Here is a 20,441-nt window from a genome sequence, read left to right on the forward strand (position 1 = left end):
TCATAGACAGTATGTTTCCGTTAATGACATGTTAAGGTAGCTGACATGTTTATTTTATCATTTTTAGTACGTTTTTGACAGTTGTGGAAATCTGTTTTTCTTTCTTCGGCCGTTAGAAGTGACATTTGAATCAAAAATTCAATTAAAGTTTTAGAAATGTTGTTTACTAATTTCTTTAGTCTTCTAAAGTCTTCTTCTTTCCGTGTTTACCTCCTGTCAAAGTTAGTCCACCAAAATGCTGACAGCACCTCATGAAAATGAAGGAGAAAATATTTTGTTTCTATCAGTTTGATCATCTTTGAAAAAGCGTTCCCAGTGGTTTTTTGATTATTATTATGTTATTATTATTATATTATATTATTATTATTTTAGGCAAAATCAAAAAATCTGTGTTGTTTTCTAAGACATAGTTTATGCAGAGTGGCAGGAGTTCAATAGAGTTGATGCAGAGTGGAGCTGCTCTCTTCCAATCACTCATCTTTACACACTCTCCCACTAGCTTACAGCCCCTCATCCCCAACCTAACATTACTCGTGCAACAAAAATGACACGCAGTGTTGGAGCTGTTGTCGTTCAGTTTTGTGCCAGATTCCAGCTCGGACGAGGACAATGGATCTAGTTATCATGGATCTAGTTATCTATCAGTGGATGCATCAGAATGGAGCTTGTTGCTGCCATTACAGCTTTTATATCGAGCTTTTTATTAATTTTACAACGATTTGTATAAAAAATACTCAGAAACACAATTTTAAGTTTAATTTCCTTTATTTTTGTCTTCCATCATTTCCATCAGTTTTTATTCTTTGCTTGCACGTATCCGTATTTATAATCCCCATCAAAAGTCCAACTTTATATGAACACACTGTTTCTTGAACTAAAGAAGTTATAAAAATAGATAAAAATGAAACTTGAAAAGAACCAAATTAAAGTGCAAGAAGATGCTCCTCCTGTCTAATAGGCTCCATGTGATTGGTCGTCATAATCTTGCTTTGGACAAATTAAGCCAGGTGATCAAGTCTGCATATGAATAAATAAAATGAAAAATAAACATTAAATAATACATATATTTTCAAGTTTCAAATGTGTAAAATGTAAGAAAAACAGTATGAAATTCAACTGTAATATCCAATGAATAAAAGGACAGAAAATACACAGATTTTTTTTTTATATTTGATTTTTCTGCCTTGAATTAGTCAACTTCTATACAGTAGAAACTTAAAAAAAACTTTTATTAGCTTAATCTTTTATTGTTAGAACAGACCTGCAGCTGACAGAGAAAGATCAATTCAGTTCATTGCTAAAACAATAAACTTTAATCTGCAGACATGGTCTTACTTACTCTACAAACATTTAAATTTGAAACTAAAATAAAATCATATAGAATGTGAAACACAAACAGAGTTGAATCTGTTTAATTTGCAAGCTTTTATTAAAAATGGGACCTAAACTATCATCCTGGAAACGACTGTTTGGATGAAGCAGAATAGATGCTTTTAACATAATTCTGTCTCTTCTAAAAGTAAATGATAGATTTGTGAAGGACCTTATAAAGGTTATTAGCCTCAGTGGCTCCAGTGACAAAGTTCTGAGGTTGTTCGTAATTTCTCATCACTTTCCTTTGATGGTTTTTCCACAAATTGTACAACTCCTACACTCTTGTAATTTACATTTTTATTTCCAATTCTCCCGGAGCTCTTCATTTCTCATTTCTGACCACAATTTTGCTTCAAAAAGGTTTGGTTAAAGATTCTAATAGGTTTCCACGGCATGATATTCACAAACTGCTGCTGGGTTTGGATGAATTTGGCGAGCTCGCTATGTTTGAGGGCTGCAATGAAAATGAAAAAAAAAAAAAAAACGCTTTTTTATGCTTAGTTGTATTTTTTTTTATTAAAATGGCTAATCTCAGTCCAGATCAGCGGCCTTGTGGTAGAGTGTTCACTCTGAGATTAGTGCCGTGAGTTCAATTCCAGGCTGAATCATCCCAGCTCGACACTCTGCGTTAACGGTTTGGATTGGGGGGTTTCTGAGTGCAGCTGTGTTTGCAGCTCACCACTCCCCCAGGAAATGGTTCCAAAGCAGAGAATGCATTTCACACACCTAGGTGTGCATGTGACGACTAACGGGACTTTAACTTTAAAAGGTAGGTGAATTATGAAAATCCATTAAAATATATTTGCAATTGATTTTTAAACATGAAAATTAGATTTTTAAGCATTTCTGCTATGTGCTCAGCAAATTTCAGATGTATGTAAAAGTTTTACAGCAATAGCATTTTGTTCAAACAATTTATCATTGTGTGCAGATTAAATCATTTAACTCTCCAGTTTGCAATTTATTTTAGTGTAGGTTGCGTGTGTATTTTGTAAAATATATTGTTTGCATCATTGTTCATCTTTTTTTAACTTTTTTATTACAAAAACAATAATTCATTCAGCCTCTTTTGTTTTTTTCTTTCTTTTTTTACCCTTGTTAACCTGATAATGGAAAAAATTGCAAATTTATGTTCATTACAGTTAGTTTGTTCAATTTACAATTTAGTGCACTGTTAAACTCACTTAACTAAATAAATAAATTACTATAACTTGTTTAACTAAATAAATAAATCTTTACTGTCAGCTATATCCTTAATATTGATATTTTTTGCAGATGTTGATCTAATTTTGACTTTTAATTATATCTATTGGCCATTATAATCAAATCTAAGTGACAAATGTGGACATATTTTTTGCATAAATGAAAAAAGGAACAAAATCTATCTATCTATCTATCTATCTATCTATCTATCTATCTATCTATCTATCTATCTATCTATCTATCTATCTATCTATCTATCTTAGATTTTTTTAAATATTTCATATTTCAACTTGTTTATTTTTTCTATTATTATTATATTAATACTTTTTTGTGAGGAAATAGTACATTATTATTATTATATTAATTATTTATTTTGAGAGAAAAGAGTAAATAAAAAAAAAAAAAACTGAGAATATTGTATTGCTCATGGGTCCGGGGCAGGTTGATGGGATTTGAACCTTCTCCCCTGACGTAACTTTTTTTTTTTTTTTTGTTTTGTTTATTTATTTATTTGCAAAGCCAGTCTGCTCATTCATCCTCCTACTATGAGCGCCGGGGAGTCGCGCAGTCACCAGGGGGCATGCACATAGTAATAATAATAATAACGATGCATTTCAGGAAAAGCTGCTGAGCGGGCTTGTTATCGTTTTGGACCGCTCCGCACGAACGCTCCCGCGGCCGCGGTGCGATGGCGCGGCGCGCATAGCTCCATGTGTCCGGCGGGACTGCCCCTGGCTTTTTTTCTGGGGAAGATCATATTGGATCATATTGTTTGCAGGACGTTGTTCCTCCTGCAGCCCCTCCAGTCTATCCCGACGTAGTTGTGAATTGAACATGGCGACTGTACCAGTATATTGCATCTGCAGATTACCTTACGACGTGACCCAGTTCATGATCGAGTGCGATGCCTGCAAGGACTGGTTCCACGGCAGGTAAGAGCGGATCGCCGCGCGAGCCTGTTTTTTGTGTCTGTTTGATTTTATGGAAACAAACAAAAATGGCGAGCAGTCGGCTGCGTTTGACAGCTTTGTGGCTCTCAGTCGCCCGTCTGCATCTGAGGAGAGAGGCCGCTCGCAGAAGAAGAAGGCGGAGTTAAATATAGCCGACCGGGGTTGTGACATTTTTTTGCGAATAACTCAACACCGATCCTTTTAGATTACAAATTACTGCGTTTATTGTCGTGATTTTGTGGCGGGGTTTGAGGCAGTACGAGCCCCTAACAGCCGCTCGGGATCCCGGAGCAGCCCCGAGCTGGAGCCAGCCTTCCCCCGGTCCGGAGCAGACGGCAGCGGGGAAGCCTCGGCACTGTCGCCGCTCATTTCTCTCTCGTTTCCAGGCTTCTTCGCTGCTCCCACGCCCGCATTAACCCCCAATAATGAGCCCCAATGTGGGCACACTTGAGTCCGTCACACGGTTCTCACGGCTGGCTCGCTCAGAGGCTGAAATCACGACTCTAGCGAGCCCCGGACAGCCTTCCTGCCGGGCAGCCGCTATGGCTGACAAAGCCCGTGTCGGATAAGGGTTTCTGCGGGCAGAAAATCTAAAATATTAAAGCATATTTGTCTGCTTTTGTGGTTCTTTGAACTACAGTTGGTTTCTCGGCTGCCCTGCGGTTCAGCAGAGGCGCATGCCCCCCGCCGGTCATCACTTTTCCCGTCCGACGAGCCCTGCGAGGATCAGTCCGATCCTCCGTCTCCACACTCCAACATTTGCTCGCCTTTGTCTCTCCCACCCTCTCCCTCCTTCATGTCCGCACTCGACGCGTCTTTGGACCCTTTAAAGTCATTCGGCTGCATTCGGGCCGACTTTGTGTCAAATAATCGTTTATTATAAGCATTTTTTCAGTGAAGAAGTCCTTGAGAGTAATGGAGAGTATTTACGCGCCTGAACGTTAACCCTTTCGTCTTCCTCCGCTGCAGCCGGATCACAGCAGCAGTCCGGGGATGAGCGCTGACCCTCCGCGCACTCATGATGACTGACTGTCAGGTTCACTCTGTCCACTTTAGTCACAGACGATGACCAGAAACAAACAAGGACTGAAAAAGCAATTTGTTAAGCAGAGAAACTGCTTGTTGAACCTTCACGCACGAAGAACATCCATCTGAAGAAAACCACAGAAAAACAATCAGTGTTCGAGCTAAACGTGCGGTAAAGTAGTGCATTTACAGACGTATTTAGATGAAAGTCATGTTTTTGACATGTTCTTGTGGCATTTTTCTCATGATGGTGGACATGTATAAAGAAAATTGTAGTATAACTCAGTTCAAATTGTTGTGACTCATGAGCAGATGAAAACCCACTGTAGCAGTGACGTAGGTACTACAGTCAAGCAGGCTACAAGCTACTGTTCCATTTACTTGCGGACAAATAGATTTATATACAACTTGATTTTGCTCGTGCAACCGGTTATCTAGATAAGAACTGTACGGCTGGATAGCTTTGATGCTCACCATTTTTGTTGGACTGATAATGTTAAGCCTCGTTTCCACTGGCGGTCCGGTCCAATAAGGAGTAGTACGGTACTGACCAATTAATTCTGGTGAGGTTCCACTCAGTTAAACCTTGCTCCCACGGAGTTTGTTTTCACGGCGTATGCGTGGTGTGGACCGCTAGTGTGTCATTGCGCCATTGTGGTACGACGACTAGAAAAACAACAACAATCCAGTAGCTGGTCTTTTTCTTTCATCGTACATAACAGGAATTGTATGTTGTTTTGAAGGTTAAGAAAAATACTGCCGTAAAGAGGAAAACGTTGTAAACGCTAGCTTAGCGCTACATTGGTGCTTTCTAATGTTGTAATAATTTTCTTCCAATCAATGGATGACAACAGCGCTCTGTCCCAACTGTCTCGTTCTATTTTTTTATGGACCTACAACCGATGGGGTATGGGTCAGAATTGTTCAATGGTCCATTTTACAATGGAAACATACCTTATAACTAATTGGAAACAAGTCTTTAGGTTGGGGTTGTGAGGGGCTGTAAGCTAGCGGAAGAAAGTGTAAACAAAGGGCTGATGGGAAATTAGTGCAGGTGTATTCCCAACTCAGAGCCAAATTTTCGATTCACTCCTGCTGCTCTGCAGAAACTATGTCCTAGGATTTTTGATTTAGCATAAAAACAGCAAAATCTTAATTAAAAGTCAGCCATGAACTCGTTTACAACAGATCAAAAGATGATTGGAGTTGGACTTCAAGCAGAGACTATAGTTCGTCTAACATCCCGCTGAACATGAAAAATATTCATCTGAAGCAAACCACTAAGACAATCAGTGTTTGAGCTAAACGTCTGGTAAAGTAGCATGGTTAAAGAGTGTGTTTGGTAGATTACTTCTTTATTGGAACAATTTTTATTTGATGTAAACCCTTTTTTTTACATTTACAAATGGTGCTTCACTTGTTCATGTTTGAGGGATGAGCGGCAGAGACCAATTTGACTCTTCTTTGAATGTCTGAATTCCAAAGACTTGTTGACAACCTGACATCTTTTCAAACAGGAAGCTCAGTCGCATGTGAAACAAACAGTCACGGCCTCCCTCCTCCTTTTCATGCTGGTCACCAGCCTGCCTACACTCTGCTGTGGGACGGCGTCCCACTCTCTAATCAGCATTTGTCAGGAGGCAGCCAGCATGGTTGTGCTGGACACAGCGACTCAAACATGACTCCCCGAACCCACAAATGTTCAGCAGGGCTGAGGTCAGGACTGCTCACTCCCAGGTTCTGGAAGTAGCCTCTGACAAACCCTCATTTGATAAAGCAAGCTTTGTCATGGTGGAGGAGAAATTTGGTCGTGACTAAAAATATCAGATCTCCACTGGTTGTGCAATGCCATCTTTGTGCCTTAAGTGCACTGACATTAGCCTCAATCATGACGAGCTTAGTTTTTACAATGAAGAAGGCTTAAATCATCACTCCACCAGGTGTTTCTCTGTCAGTGAAACATTCAGATCTCTACCCTACTACCAAAGACGGAATCTGTAATATTTGCTGAACATAAGTGTTTCCCTGAATGTCCAGGTTTCTAGAGCACCTCCAATACAAACATGCATTATGGTGAAAATCAGCAATAACAGCTTCCTGGCAGCCCAGAGAGATTGGCTGTTTATTTGAGAACTGATGACGAAGAAAACTGCATATGTGCTAGGTGCTGACGGGGTGAAGAAATGTTTATCCGTTGCTCAGTGGCTGTTCATTAGGTTTTCTTTTCTATGGGACAACCACATCACAGTCATCACTGTCATCCCTGTTATGAGGAGGCAGGAACCGGCTTGAAGCAGAAATGAACCGACCTAAGTAGTCAATAGCATGGAAACAGGAACCGACACATCGCTGCAATAGGGATGATGCTCACAGGATACCGGATTAGCAACTGATGTTAAGCATGTAGAGGTTGCAGGTGCTTAAAGCAGCAGAAACAACATTAGGGCTTTCTCAAACTAGACAATCGTATGCTTACATGTGACCTCAAAGTATGATGTATTTATCTTGTGTGATTGAGTTGTTGAGAACACCTTGAAGAAGTCGTGCAGAGACTAGTTTGCATTTGACTTTAGATTAGTACAAATCTGGCCTGTTTGCTAAATGTGCCTAAATATTGCCAACCTAGGATAAATGTGTCTGAATTCCCTCTATACTCCCTAACTGCTAACTTGTGCAGGACTATCTAGTATCCTGGATTATAAAAGCAACTTGGACACCATAGTCACTGCTTTTTTCTTTAACAGGGAATAACATTTCATGAAATTAAGGCTTAATGAATACGGGCATGTTACAACGACTATTTATGAATCTGCTGTGTTCTGATGATGAAAGCGTTGATGGTTTATTAAAGAAAAAAATGTTTTTTTTGCAAAACTTGTTCAAATGCAATGCATTGTGGTCTATATTCCCCAATGACCATCAATGCATACTTGTTTTTTGCAGAGAATTCTCGGAAACTTCAAGTACACTCGATTTTGGAATTGTTGATTCAGACAGCACTATAAAATCGGAAACACACTTAATAGTGTACTATGTAGTGCAGTGAAGAAATTCGGACTTAACAAATATGTCGTGCAATGGGTCAGCTTCTCAAAACAGTTGATATGAAATCAGAACATTAAACAATCCACAAACAAAACCATGCTTTCCAAAAATAAAAAATAAATAAAGTAGTAGAAAATATGTTTTTAGCATTTTAAGATTTTTTTTACGCGTTCCAAAAACCTTCTTTTCAAATATTGATGGATGATTAATCAATTAAAAGACTGCATGCTGCCTTCATGAAACAGTGCTGTTTGCATTCAGTGTACAGGTTTGCCAGATATCTAATCATAAGTGCGGTTATGACAAAGTTTTTGATTTTAACCTCGACGTGACTTTACATCCATCCAATGATCCGGTAGTTTTCTAGTACATCACCCTCAGCTGTACTACCAAAACATTTACATGCAAACAACTAAATAGAAAAAATTAAAAAAGAAAATTTCTTAGTTGATTAATTTATTAAATAATTAAAAAAATGTATATTTATTTAACATCCCTAATATAGACACATATTTTTGTAGTTTTAGTATCTGTATAACTTTTTGTTATTGATGAAACAAATTTTCTTGATTTCTATGAGAAAATGATGAAGGATAATCACCTCCATATTCGTTTTTTGACTCCAGACTCAAGAAAAGGGATTTTTTGGTTTAATAATCCACACATCAATAAGTGAGTGGATCAAATAAAGATTCTGGAAAGTAAAAGTCAAGACCTAATTTTGAAGTTCTGGCTCATTGTTTACAGCAGAAATTTTCCTCTAAATTCAACCAAAATTTTCAAAAACAGAGAAAAAAAAATGAACTCCTCAAAAGATACCAGAAACACTCCATAGCAGTTGATATCAAGGTTTGGTAGCAGACGTCACTTAACTAGTTATTCCGTTTTTAGAGCAAATACTTTTTAAGACAAAGTTACTCAAAGGTTTGGACATCCTTTAATCGTAATGGGGCCATACCATGAAAATTCTACTTTTTGAGGTTTTAAATGCATATTACTGTTCATTCCTCTCTATGAAGAACCCCAAAGTGGTATTATGATCCGGTCATGCATTTAAGAGTAATCCTCTAAAAATCTATGCTGTCTGGGGCAGCCTCTCCCATATCCAGAAAAACGAGCGGGTCCTATTGCGCTGACGTCAGCGTGATGTGAACCGCCACCTCCAGGAGAATGTGCTTTGCCAGCACCCCCCCCCCCCAGTCTAACACCAACACTCAATTTCTCCACGGAGCTAGCGGTGATCAACAAAAAACTTTAATTTTAGATGCACATTTCGGTGTATCTTCCAATTGTGTCCTGTCTTCAATAAATTCCAGCTCAAACAGGTGTTCGTTACTTTAAGCCCCCCCCCCCGGAGAACTGAAGAAAGAATGGCTATAGGATGACGTCATGAAATGGGCGGCAACCACACGCAGCGGCAGGTGGAGCCTCAGGAATCAAGTCGTTTTACTCCAGAGTAGGAAAAAACTCAGGAAAATAACTAATGTTTTGTTTTTAGTGTTCCAAAGGAAATATAAAATCATATATATGGATATGGTTCACTCTGAAAGGATTAATAAAATCCTGGTATGACCCCTAATTATAAAGAGAAGGGCCCAACAATAGAGCCCTGAGGAGCACCACTGGTTTGAGCAGCGACAGTTAGAAATTCTGAAGATTATTGGGTAACTAAACAAGATTCTTTGAAAACAGGATTGCTTGCTGCAATTTTTTTACAGACTAAGTTGCTTTGCGAGTGATAAAAGGACTACAACTGCTTTGTTCACTAAGTTGGATAACAGCAGTTAAAAGTTTAATCATTCAAAAATAATGGAAATGTAATCATATGAAGAAAAACTGGTTTTAAATATAACAATTGTTGTTCAATGTTGTCTGCCACTTTTGCATAAAAAAGTCCATAAAAGTGTTACAAAGTTCACTTGAATTCATGTGGGCGGAACATGTGTCCGGAGGTAGTGGGATGCTGCTCTGAATGGAACACAAAGGTTGTGTGTTCTCTTTAGATGCAATTCAAGTTGTATTACACTCTTATAATGTAGTCTGGGACACAGTGGAGTTGTTTAGTCATGATCATAAAAGAAAACAAAGACGTTTTGGCTAATTTCTTTCAACACTTTTCGGAATGACATCTTCCTGCACTTTGCTCCTGAGACTTACAAAATCACAAAATTGTTGCTTCATCAATGATGAAGTTTTGCAATGTGTTAAGTCTAGAATTTGACTTAATTGTCTGATTCTCACAGTTGTGGAACCCTTTTTTACTGTCAACAGCTGGATTAACAAGTTATTCTGTATTAAAGTATATATAAGAATAAATAAAAAAAGAGCTAGATGTTTTGATGTAAATGGATTGTTGTCGAGATTAATTATTGCAAAATATGCATTTTAATATTTTTTTTCATATATGATTTGTATTTCTTTGCATAAAACTATAATGTATAGCAATAATCTGAACAAGTCTTGTCGAAATTATTTTGTTGTACATGTACAATAAAAAAAAAAAGGTGTAAGAACAACAAAAAAAATAGTTGATCCATAAAAATAGTTAGTTCATATGAAAAAATAAATATTCTTGGCAAAAAAAAGCTAAATTTGGTTTTAATTTTCTTAGATATTTATGGGGCTGCACGGTGGCGAAGTGGTTAACGCTCTTGCCTCACAGCGAGAAGGCCCCGGTTCGAGGGACCTTTCTGTGTGGAGTTTGCATGTTCTCCCCGTGCATGCGTGGGTTTTCACCGGGGACTCCGGCTTCCTCCCACCAAAAACATGCTTCATAGGTTAATTGGTGACTCTAAATTGCCCCTAGGTGTGAATGTGGGAGTGACTGAGTGTGTGATTGAGGCCCTGCGACAGACTGGCGACCTGTCCAGGGTGTACCCCGCCTTCGCCCATCAGTGGCCGGGATAGGCTCCGGCACCCCCGTGACCCCGAAAGGGAAGAAGCGGTTAAGAAAATGGATGGATGGATGGATAGATATTTATGATAAAATAATACTAGTAGTTCTCTTGTTTAAAAATACAAATCATTAATGACCATTAGTCCACATTGATCTACACTTTTTCTTACATATGAACACACTCATGCCTGACTTTATTTACAATTATATAAAGAAAATATTGATTGTTTTTTTTTCTGTTCAATGTGATATTTAATTCTGTGGAATCATGGATTTAACTGGACTTTGAAAATTTGCAACAAACACCACAAAGGGGTTAAGAAAGTAATGACCTCTCAATGCATAGAATCTCTGATGTTTGACCTAAACAGACGCAGATACGTCATGTGACTCATTTTCGAAATTTGTTGTTTTAAGACGCAAATTGTTCCACAAAATCATTGCATCTTGACATTTCTAAGGTAGGTCAAGCTGTGATGAATGGTGCTCAGGATTACAAAAACTGCATCATCAGCAAATGTAAACATGATAAAAACCACATCACGAACAAACATAAATAGTTAAAGACAAACAAATGATAAACAAATGTAAACATATACGTATAAAAAAACCTACTACAATAAAACCTACATATTTGTTTGTCCCTTGTCTCCTCAGACCCCAGAGGGAAGTTCCATTGAATATCAATATAATACCTGATGTTCCATAGGCTTTAAACTCAATATTCTAAGTTTTTGACACTTTTAGACTATAGTTTTCAAGAGGATAGTAAAAGAAATGTGTTTGTGTTTCATTATTTTGTGGATCAATGACAAGAGACTGGGCAAAACAATAGGAGGTCTTGTAGTGCCTGAATATGGTTTTCATCTATGTGTCTCAGTGTCTTGGGAGTCCAGCTCAATTTTGGATCCTTGAAAAAATGTGTCAAGACTGATTGAACTTTCAGTGATGTCTTCAGGTGTAAACAACCTGAACAGCTTTATATGTCCATCTGTGACACTGAAGACACAATATCCAATGATGTAGCTTATCTAGGATGGATGTCTTCTGAAACCACATCGACTCTTTCTGTGAGTTTTGAAACAGTTGTTGAGTGCTCTCCAACAGTGGATCGTCAGGCTAACTCTTTTCCACATTATAACCTTCTGTTTCTCTCCATTCAGCTGTGTTGGGGTGGATGAAGACGATGCTCCTGACATTGACATCTATCACTGTCCAAACTGTGAAAAGACCCACGGCAAGTCCACCTGTAAGTACCTTTCTGTGGCGCAGTGGCTGACATGTGCTGCTGTACAGACATGGTTTTTCCAAATGTAAACTTTTGTATTGAACTCAGACTTTCATAAGAGTTTCTGTGCCTCTCAGTGAAAAAGAAGAAGAACTGGAATAAACATGACACGGGGCAGAGCACGGACATCAAAGCTGTTCAAAATGGCAGTCAGGTCTTCATCAAGGAGCTCCGAAGTAGAACCTTCCCCAGGTAAGGACAACACCTCCTCAATGGGTGACTTGCCTACACACTTTTGTGTTGCAGGTCCTCTCTCCTTTGTCTTCTGGATCACTGTGCTAGGCCAGTGCCAAATGGGATGGAGAGGCCGTCAAACTCCTAAATTTGGTATAGCTTTAACAGGGTACCCGGGAAAGTTAGACAAATTGAGTCGGAGTATGCCCCGTTTTCCATCAACATTGTCTATGCGGCTGTTCAAAACTGACAGTAAGTCTCTGGTGGCAGTCTATAAGCCCGGTGGTCAGTGAAAGAAAACAATGGAGTTAAGATAGAGAAGGTGTCCTATTGCGCCTGGCTGGATTGTGGAAGTTTCAAATGAGCTGACAAGTATTGGTATTCCTAGCAGCATGGAGCACTAGCAACTGCAGAGGCAAAAACTTGGGTCTGGAAAGAGATCTAGGATGCCACGGAGAAGAATTTTTGGTCAGCTTCAAAGGAATTCTGGCAAGCAAGTTAATGCTTCAGTAGGAGAAAGCCATTCTCTACAAGTGCTGTAAACAGTGCAGGTAGTGAGTTGTTGGACTGAAGACATTGTTGAGAGGTGGAAGGAATACTTTGAGGGCTTTCTTTAATCCCACTGACACAGCTTTTGCTGAGAAAGCGGAGGCTAAGGACGCAGGTGTGCTCCACCCAAGCTAAAGTCACAGTTGTTGTTCACCTTTCAGCTTATCCCGTCAGAGGCTGCCACAGTGAACCAGCTTTCACTGGTTTGCACAGGTGGATTAGGAGTTTTTTTTTTTACGTCAGATTGTCTTCCTGACACAACCCTCAAGGCTCAGGGAGACCCACTTAGGCAGCAGCGTGAAGTGTCTTGCCCAAGGACCTACACTGGATTAAGTTCATTGCATGGCCTGGGACACGAATCCATGTTTCCTGCGTGGCAGTCCTACACCCAGCCAACTGAGCCATCCAGCTGAAGCTACAGAGGTAGTCTAAAACCTCCTCGGTGCAGCAGGGTAGGATGAGGTCTGCTCTCAGTACCTCAAGTCTCTGGATGCTGTGAGGCTTTCTTGGATGACACACCTTTGTGACGTATGGCAGTCAGGGACAGGACTTCTGGTCTGATCTGGTGAAAGGGGTCCCTTTTTTTCAAGAAGCAGGACTGGAGGGTGTACCCCAACTACAGGTTGATGACAAAAATGACCTCCCCGAGAAAGTCTACTTCCGGATGCTGGAGAGGAGAGTTAGGCCAACAGTTTGCAGGAGGAATGATGCCGTTTTTGTTCCTTGTTTTCCACATTTACAATTGCCTCCTGAATACTTTCCTGTGGAGGTATTTTGGGCATGTCCCACAGGAACAAGGCCCCAGGAATGACCCAGAACACACTGGAGGGACAATGTATCTCGCCTGGCCTGGGAGTGCCTTGGGGTTCCCCTGGCACAACTAGACGAAGTTTCTGTGGAGAAGGAGGTCCGGGCATGTCCACCCAGTACTAGATAAGTAGGAAAAGTTGGATAGATGTTGTTGTCGCAGCTTAGTTTTTGGTCAAAATTCCTAGTTGTGTCTGCATTTTCTTATCATGGTGTGTGACGCTTCTTGTCCTAATCTACAACCTGGAATATTATCATTTGATTATAGGGATTCAAAACTTATAAAATAAAAAGAGATTAATAGACGCTTTTATTAATGTGTTTACACCCACTCTATTTTCTTTCTTGAGACTTACGGTGAACATCTCACTGTAAGCCAGTTCATTTTTGCTGTCCAATTCACCATCAACAAATGTGCTTCATGAAAAAGACAAACACCTTAAACTGTCATTTTCAGGCTCTACTTACTGATGCTCTGTTGCTTCAAGAGGGAACTTGTTTCTCCCTCAGTGACCTCAGCTGTGTTGTAGAAGTTGTTTGCACAGAACAGATCTCCATTTGACACTCTGCTAATCCCTGAGTTGAAAGTTCGTCTATAAGGAGAGATTAATGGTTTAGTAGGGTACATTTGAGTGTCAGGAAGGTTTGACCCCGTTGGATCACCTCGATAACTGATGCTGAACACAGAGCAGCTGATGCTGGGTGGTCTTCACAAAGCCATCCTACCCAGACGGTGAACTTTACTGACGAAACATTTTAGTGTCCAACCAGTTTAATCTCTTCTTCTGTTCAATGTTTTGTTAATCATGGCTTTTTAATCTGAATTAGAATTACTGCAGACAAACCCCGGGTCTTAATGAACTACTCATAATGGAGTCTCATTCACTGAGGAGGATTAGTTACAGAGTGTAAATGGGCTCCATTGAGTTGGAGCTTTTCTGATCTAGTAAATCAAAGTGCTTTTACACTTGAAGCCACACTCAGCAGCTCTTTGGGGCGGCTTCAGGCTCTGCAGGAACAAGGAGCTACGTTCGTTTGCTCAAGTTGATAAGAACAGGAACAGTGTTTGCTTTGTTCAGCAAATTTCAGTCTTCACGAGAAGATTAAAGTTCCAAGAGTTGTCACACACCTGGGTGTGTGAAATTTGTTCTCTGCACTTCACCCATCCCCCGGGAAGGGTGAGCGGCAGACGCAGCTGCGACTGTGGATTTGAACCCACGTCATCCCTGTCTCAGAGTGGACACTACCACTAGGCTTGTCAGTCAACCACAGAATTCTTGATAAGGTCAGCTCTTGGATGAAAAGCACTTTACAAACCTTTCAGCCTTTGAGCCCCAATTTAGCACAAGCAAAGGATGTTTGAAGGATGCTTGATCCTTAAAGTTGAGCTTGCATGTGTTTTAAACACTTGAATTTTGAATAAAGTACATAAATGTGCTTGATGTTTGTTTCTTTTAACTAAAGAACAGGATTTTCCCATCATCTTAAGGGTTTTTTTTGCGCCCGATAAGCCAGATCCTCTTTAAAATCTTCAAACATCAGTGAGATTCTTTATATGTCAATAGATTTAACTTTATTTTTTCCAGATAAAGACAAAACTGACTCTTGAGCCTTAAAAAGCTTAAATAAAACAAATACATCAAAACATGTAGGTTGGCAAAAAGAAATGTCTCCATCGGCCCACCCGTCACTTTATCTGGCACTCCATCTTTCATCTCCGCAGAAGCATTCATTTATCGCGCAGCATTCTTTGTCACCTCAGAATATGGTTAATTCAAAGCCTTTCCCCATTTTCTAAAGCAGTGCACCCCGAGGAAGACGAGATTCTTTTGTTGCAAGCAAATTTTTTAGAGAAATTTAGGTGAAGCCTAAAACATGACCCAGATGTCATGTCTGTTTGAGGGAGAGCTGTCAGATAAACCTGACGCTTACAGCTCAGTCTGAGGACATGCTGCTGCTGGAAAGGGTTCAAAGGTACAATTTACCTGACAAAGATGTCCAGGAGAATGTGACTTTCCTCCTCTTTCAGGATGGCTTGTATTTAGACTTAGTATTTCAGTTTGGTTCCATGTTAAAGACTCACTCTGATAATTTTGGATCTATTTTAAAATCATTCCCACTGTTGACTTTTAATTATGATTATGTTGTTTTTAGCCAAAATTAAAAAAGAAAAAAGAAAACAATTTTGTTTTCTTGGACAGTTTGCTTCAGTAGCTGACATGGATTAACACCGCCCCCTTTTCCCATCACCCAGAACCGAGCTATCTGTTGAAGCAGGGAGTTAGTATTTTCTGTCACAAATAAGTTCTTGTCAACTACATCGTTTTCTCTGCTCCTGATTCACTGCTATTTGAATAGAAAAATACTCAGAAATATAATTTTAAGTGTAATTTTCTTTATATGTGTCCTCCACTTTCAGAAAAATGCTACAAGAACATGTAAAAACATCTAAAATATTATTTTATTCAGAGTGGATCTTAAACGTGTATAACAATAACAAGCTGAGTTATTTCTTCATTTGGCAGAAGAACTATAAATAAATTTGAGAGTTCGGTCTCTGCCTTGGAGACAGAGTGAAGCATCATCAGTGAAAGTGACATGAGAACTCGTATCACATCATTAGACCTCCACTGGGTGGCGCTGCGGGATAACTCTTCAGGCTTTGCTCTGTCTGGCAGTGCTGATGACATCCTGGTGAAGCTCAGCGGCTGTCAGCTGACCATGGACTTCCTGGAGGAAAACGGCTTCGACCAGCCAATCCTGGTCCAGAAGAAAGACGGCCTGGGCATGTCCATGCCCGCCCCCACCTTCTACATCAGTGACGTGGAGAACTACGTGGGTAAGTTGTTAAAAATGCCTTTTTTCCAGCTTCTGTTTTTTAATACCTTCTGGGTTGTAAATCTGAGGTGGAGCAGCAGCTGAAAAAATCCCAGAGATGTGAGAGTAGGACACTTGTTTTCTGTAGGTCTCATGGAGGTTGGATCAAACTTATACCTGAATCCCCCCACAGACAGGTGTGTCAGCAGGGGGCGCTGCTTCCCCTCTGAGTTCTGGTGTTTGTGTTTGAAGGTCCGGATGTGAGCGTGGACGTGGTGGATGTCACCAAGCAGACCGACAGCAGGATGAAGCTGAAGGAGTTTGTCGATTACTACTACAGCACAAACAGGAAGAAGGTGTTGAACGTCATCAACCTGGAGTTCTCAGACACCAGGTGCTGGATCCGACTTACTGAAGCTTAAAAACAAAAAAAGGAAGAGATGCTCTTCTGGAGGATCTAGAGTGTGTGTTTGTGTGAGCAGAATGAGCGGCATCGTGGAGAGTCCTCACATTGTGCGGCAGCTGTCTTGGGTGGAGAACTACTGGCCCGACGACGCTCTGCTGGGAAAGCCCAAAGTCACCAAATACTGCCTGATCTGTGTGAAGGACAGCTACACCGACTTCCACATCGAGTGTGGGGGGGCCTCCGTCTGGTACCACGTCCTGAAGGTCAATCAGTCACGAATCAGTGCTGCTCTAACCCCCCCTCTCCCCCTCCCCATCCTGCTGACTCCTGTTTGATTCGTGGTTGCAGGGAGAAAAGATCTTCTTCCTCATCAAGCCCACCTCCGCCAACCTGTCGCTGTACGAGCGATGGAGGTCCTCGTCCAGTCACAGTGAAATGTTCTTCGCCGATCAGGTGGACAAATGCCACAAATGCACCCTGAAGCAGGGCCAGACACTCTTCATCCCATCAGGTCAGCACTGCAGCCCCCCCCCATACACAGGAATCTGCAGCAGCCAGGGCGGAGTGTATAAACTTTAGAGAAAGTTCAGGGTGTGGGATAAACACCGCCCTCTGCAGTCTGGAATAAGAACTGCACATGAAAGCAACATTCAGATGAAACTTTAAGTTTCTGCTTTTCTTAGTGAAATTATAAAATGTTTCAAACTTTATATTTTTAAAAAGGACTTTTAAATCTCTCAAAATAATACATTGTTTAGAAAAACTGCTTGTTCAGGCTCTGGAGACACACAGATCCACTTCTCCATTCATCAATTTTCTTGTTTAGTGTTTGGGAACAGATTGACCTTCATCACTGTTCCATCATCTGAATACGAACTCCTCAGAAGGAATATTTTTGCTCTCATTAACTTTTTCAAGCAAAGTAAAGCAGTGGATAAATCTTTTAAATAAATAGAGAAAAATAACCTGAAAAGTGTGAAAACTAAAAATTAAAAATTGTTTTTTGGATGGTGCTACATCGGAGCCGATAGTTTTAGAACCCAAATAAGACAACTTAAAACTGAAAGCTGAAAAAAATTAAACTCAAAATAAATAAAAAACAAAAATAAACTTTAAAAAAGTCTTATATAACCTTGATGTTTTTTATCTGTTTCAATTTTTTGTTTTCTAATTTTCAAAATTCAAGTTTTTATTTTCAATTTTTTTGTCAGAAATCTTCAGTTTCGACTTTTGGATCTCTTTTTGGTGCATGGGGCGGGGCTTAGATGAAGGTCCAATCAGAACACGGGGATGGAAGCTTCATAGTCCATTCACTGAGAGGGAAAATTTGGATAATTACTACCGGAAAATAAAAGCACTCGCTCACTATTCAAGTAATTGTTGTGAACAAAAGTTTAAAATGAAGATCTCTGACTTGAAATTGACAAAAAGAAATTGAAAGTTAATATTTGTATTTTGTAACTTAAAAACAGAAAATTTTAAATTGGAAAAAGGTTAAATTTGACTTGACTTTTTTGTTTTATTTATGTTGAGTGTTAAACTCCAGCTTTTAGTTTCAAGTTGTTTTAGTTTTTGTCGTTTTCAACATCGGTCAGGATTTGGCTCCATATTTTTGGTGTTTTTAACATGTTCTTGTTACATTCTTCTGATGATATGACGAAAATTAAGCTTTAACTTGTATTTCTAGGTAGCTCCCTGCTCCACTCCATGCCAATGAATCCACCTGACCTGTAGACAATTAGACCCATGAACGTCTTCGTTTTCAAAATTATGTCCCAGAAAAGAACAGTTTTTTTTTAAATTTTGGGTTAAAAATCATAATTAAAACACCACCAGAAACTATTTTAAAGCAGCTCAAAAGACGATTGGAGTGGGTCTTTTTAGTACTGAAAATGAGAAACAAACACTTTTAGTTTATTTTCTAAACTATAAAATTGGTATGGATGAAAATAAGAGATCGTAGTGTGTTCTGCCTGATGCAAGTATTAATGTCTGCTTTTGTCCTGTGGGACAGGCTGGATCAACGCCATACTGACTCCGGTGGACTCACTCTCCTTCTCTGGACACTTTGTGCACAACCTGAGTGTGGAGATGCAGATGAGGTGAGCGCTCCCATCTTATTCAGCTCCTCTGCTCCGTCAGCCTCCTGCAGACAGCCTCCCTGTCGGGGGCCTGAAGGCGGATTTCTGACTTCTCATTTGAAAATGTGTTTGACCATCTCCTCTCTGGAACGACGCCCCCTCTTGTCCTCCTCAGAGCGTATGAAATCGAGAAGCGGCTGAAGGTCAGAAGCCTCACCCCTTTCCCCAACTTTGAGACGGCGTGCTGGTATGTGGGACGCCACTTCCTGGAGCGATTCAAAGGTGAACTTCACGTCAGTCTCATCGTGTTTTCTCTGTAGCTGTGCATCGACTGTCAGAGGGATGGAAAGGAAACACAGACTGCAGCGTCTGCAGAGCAGATGAGGAGCTGCATGCTGGGATATTATTGCATTTATTCAATCAGAGTTCACACAGGATTCGCTTCAAAAGCTTTGGAACAGCTCGAATCACTCGCTCCATTACGAGAACTGTTTGTGTTTCCAGCATTTGTGCATGTGTGCAGGCTCTGCTCTACCTGTGCATGTGTGTGTGTGTGTTACCACATTAAGCATGAATCTTTTTGTTTTATTATCTTTGCAGCCGGTTTAGGCTTAAGGACAGACTGACTTTGGTGTTTTTGTGGATAATTTCCTGTTTTTCCACAGTTTAGCTGCAGAAAACATTTCATTCTCAAAGAACCTGAAACGTTTGGGATCACTACATTTTAAAGAAACACGTTCAAACCACAAAATTCAACATTTAAATTTTTTTTCCAGTTTTACTTTTGTTCCCTCATGAAATGTCTGAAGGTTTGAGTGGCTGAGCTGATTACATTGTGGATCCTGAGCTAAGCAGGACTTCACCTGCTTCTCTCTTCTACACAGGTTTACACAAAGCAAACAAGCAGCCGGCTGCATACCTGATCCACGGTGCCAAAATCATTAACGGAGCCTTTAGAGCCTGGACGAAAAAACAGGTTTGAACGATTCAACGTGTTTGTTCCTTATGAAGGGAAAATAGTCCCACTAGATTTGTAACTATACTTAATTTGTAACTACATTTTGTGCTTAACTGTGTGTACCTGAAATTGTTCATTCACATGTATTCTCACAAAAACGTACAAGTATGAAATATAATTTACACATTTGAAAACACACCAGCTTAAGACTAACTTCTTGTATTTTTATCATAGAGGACCATTGTTAAGGAATTTACGGTTAAAACTGCGTTTCTGAGTATTTCCTCATTCAAATCGCGTTTGATCAGAAAACTGGATGCTAGAAAAAGCTCAGACTAATGATGTAGCTGCTGAAATTGGTGTGATAAAGTTTCCGTTCCCTCTGTTTGCACCCTGACCCGCTCATGCTTAGGTGTGCAAAACAAGATGAGCGCTCAACACACGTGATGTAACAAATTGCCATTCTGACTCAAAACTGTACAACTGCATTGATTTAATATTGCTCGTCGTCATTTTTGCACCGCTAATGTTAGCTTGAGGCTATAAGCTCATGTGTGAGCAGAACTCTCAGCAGAGCGGCAGGAGAGAAAGGCAGGTTGCTCTGTGTCCCGCTTTAGTGAGATTATTTTTATGTCTTCAGAGCTGTGCGTAAATGATGCATTTAAGAATACTTGGTCATCAGAGTTTTCCTGTCAGCCGCTTTAAGCTTAAGCTGGGTTCACAACGCATGCAGAAGTGGAGTGCAGAATCTGCTTCACCTCTTGTTCATTTTTCGTGACGGTGGACAGACGCTTCTGCTCAGCTGAAGCGTCTGATCACATTTGTCAAAAGCTGTGTTTTATTGTGAAACATTGGTTTTATTTTGAA

At 40.0% G+C, this 20,441-nt stretch overlaps 1 protein-coding gene across 2 annotated transcripts in view; it reads left to right on the top strand.

Moving 5' to 3' along the window:
• Positions 1 to 2,913: 2,913 nt before the first annotated feature.
• Positions 2,914 to 20,441, top strand: part of phf2 (PHD finger protein 2) — a 40,450-nt gene continuing 22,922 nt past the window's right edge. For both annotated transcript variants that reach the window (XM_024270125.2, XM_024270126.2), the window contains exons 1-10: positions 2,914 to 3,509; positions 11,658 to 11,743; positions 11,860 to 11,974; positions 15,991 to 16,151; positions 16,382 to 16,523; positions 16,612 to 16,798; positions 16,884 to 17,046; positions 18,550 to 18,637; positions 18,792 to 18,898; positions 19,501 to 19,592. In XM_024270125.2, the coding sequence (XP_024125893.1) occupies positions 3,412 to 3,509; positions 11,658 to 11,743; positions 11,860 to 11,974; positions 15,991 to 16,151; positions 16,382 to 16,523; positions 16,612 to 16,798; positions 16,884 to 17,046; positions 18,550 to 18,637; positions 18,792 to 18,898; positions 19,501 to 19,592 (1,239 nt within the window). In that variant the 5' untranslated portion in view covers positions 2,914 to 3,411. The remainder of the gene's footprint in view (positions 3,510 to 11,657; positions 11,744 to 11,859; positions 11,975 to 15,990; positions 16,152 to 16,381; positions 16,524 to 16,611; positions 16,799 to 16,883; positions 17,047 to 18,549; positions 18,638 to 18,791; positions 18,899 to 19,500; positions 19,593 to 20,441) is intronic.

Source organism: Oryzias melastigma, linkage group LG5 (assembly GCF_002922805.2).
Source record: "Oryzias melastigma strain HK-1 linkage group LG5, ASM292280v2, whole genome shotgun sequence".
Classification (NCBI taxonomy): domain Eukaryota; kingdom Metazoa; phylum Chordata; class Actinopteri; order Beloniformes; family Adrianichthyidae; genus Oryzias; species Oryzias melastigma.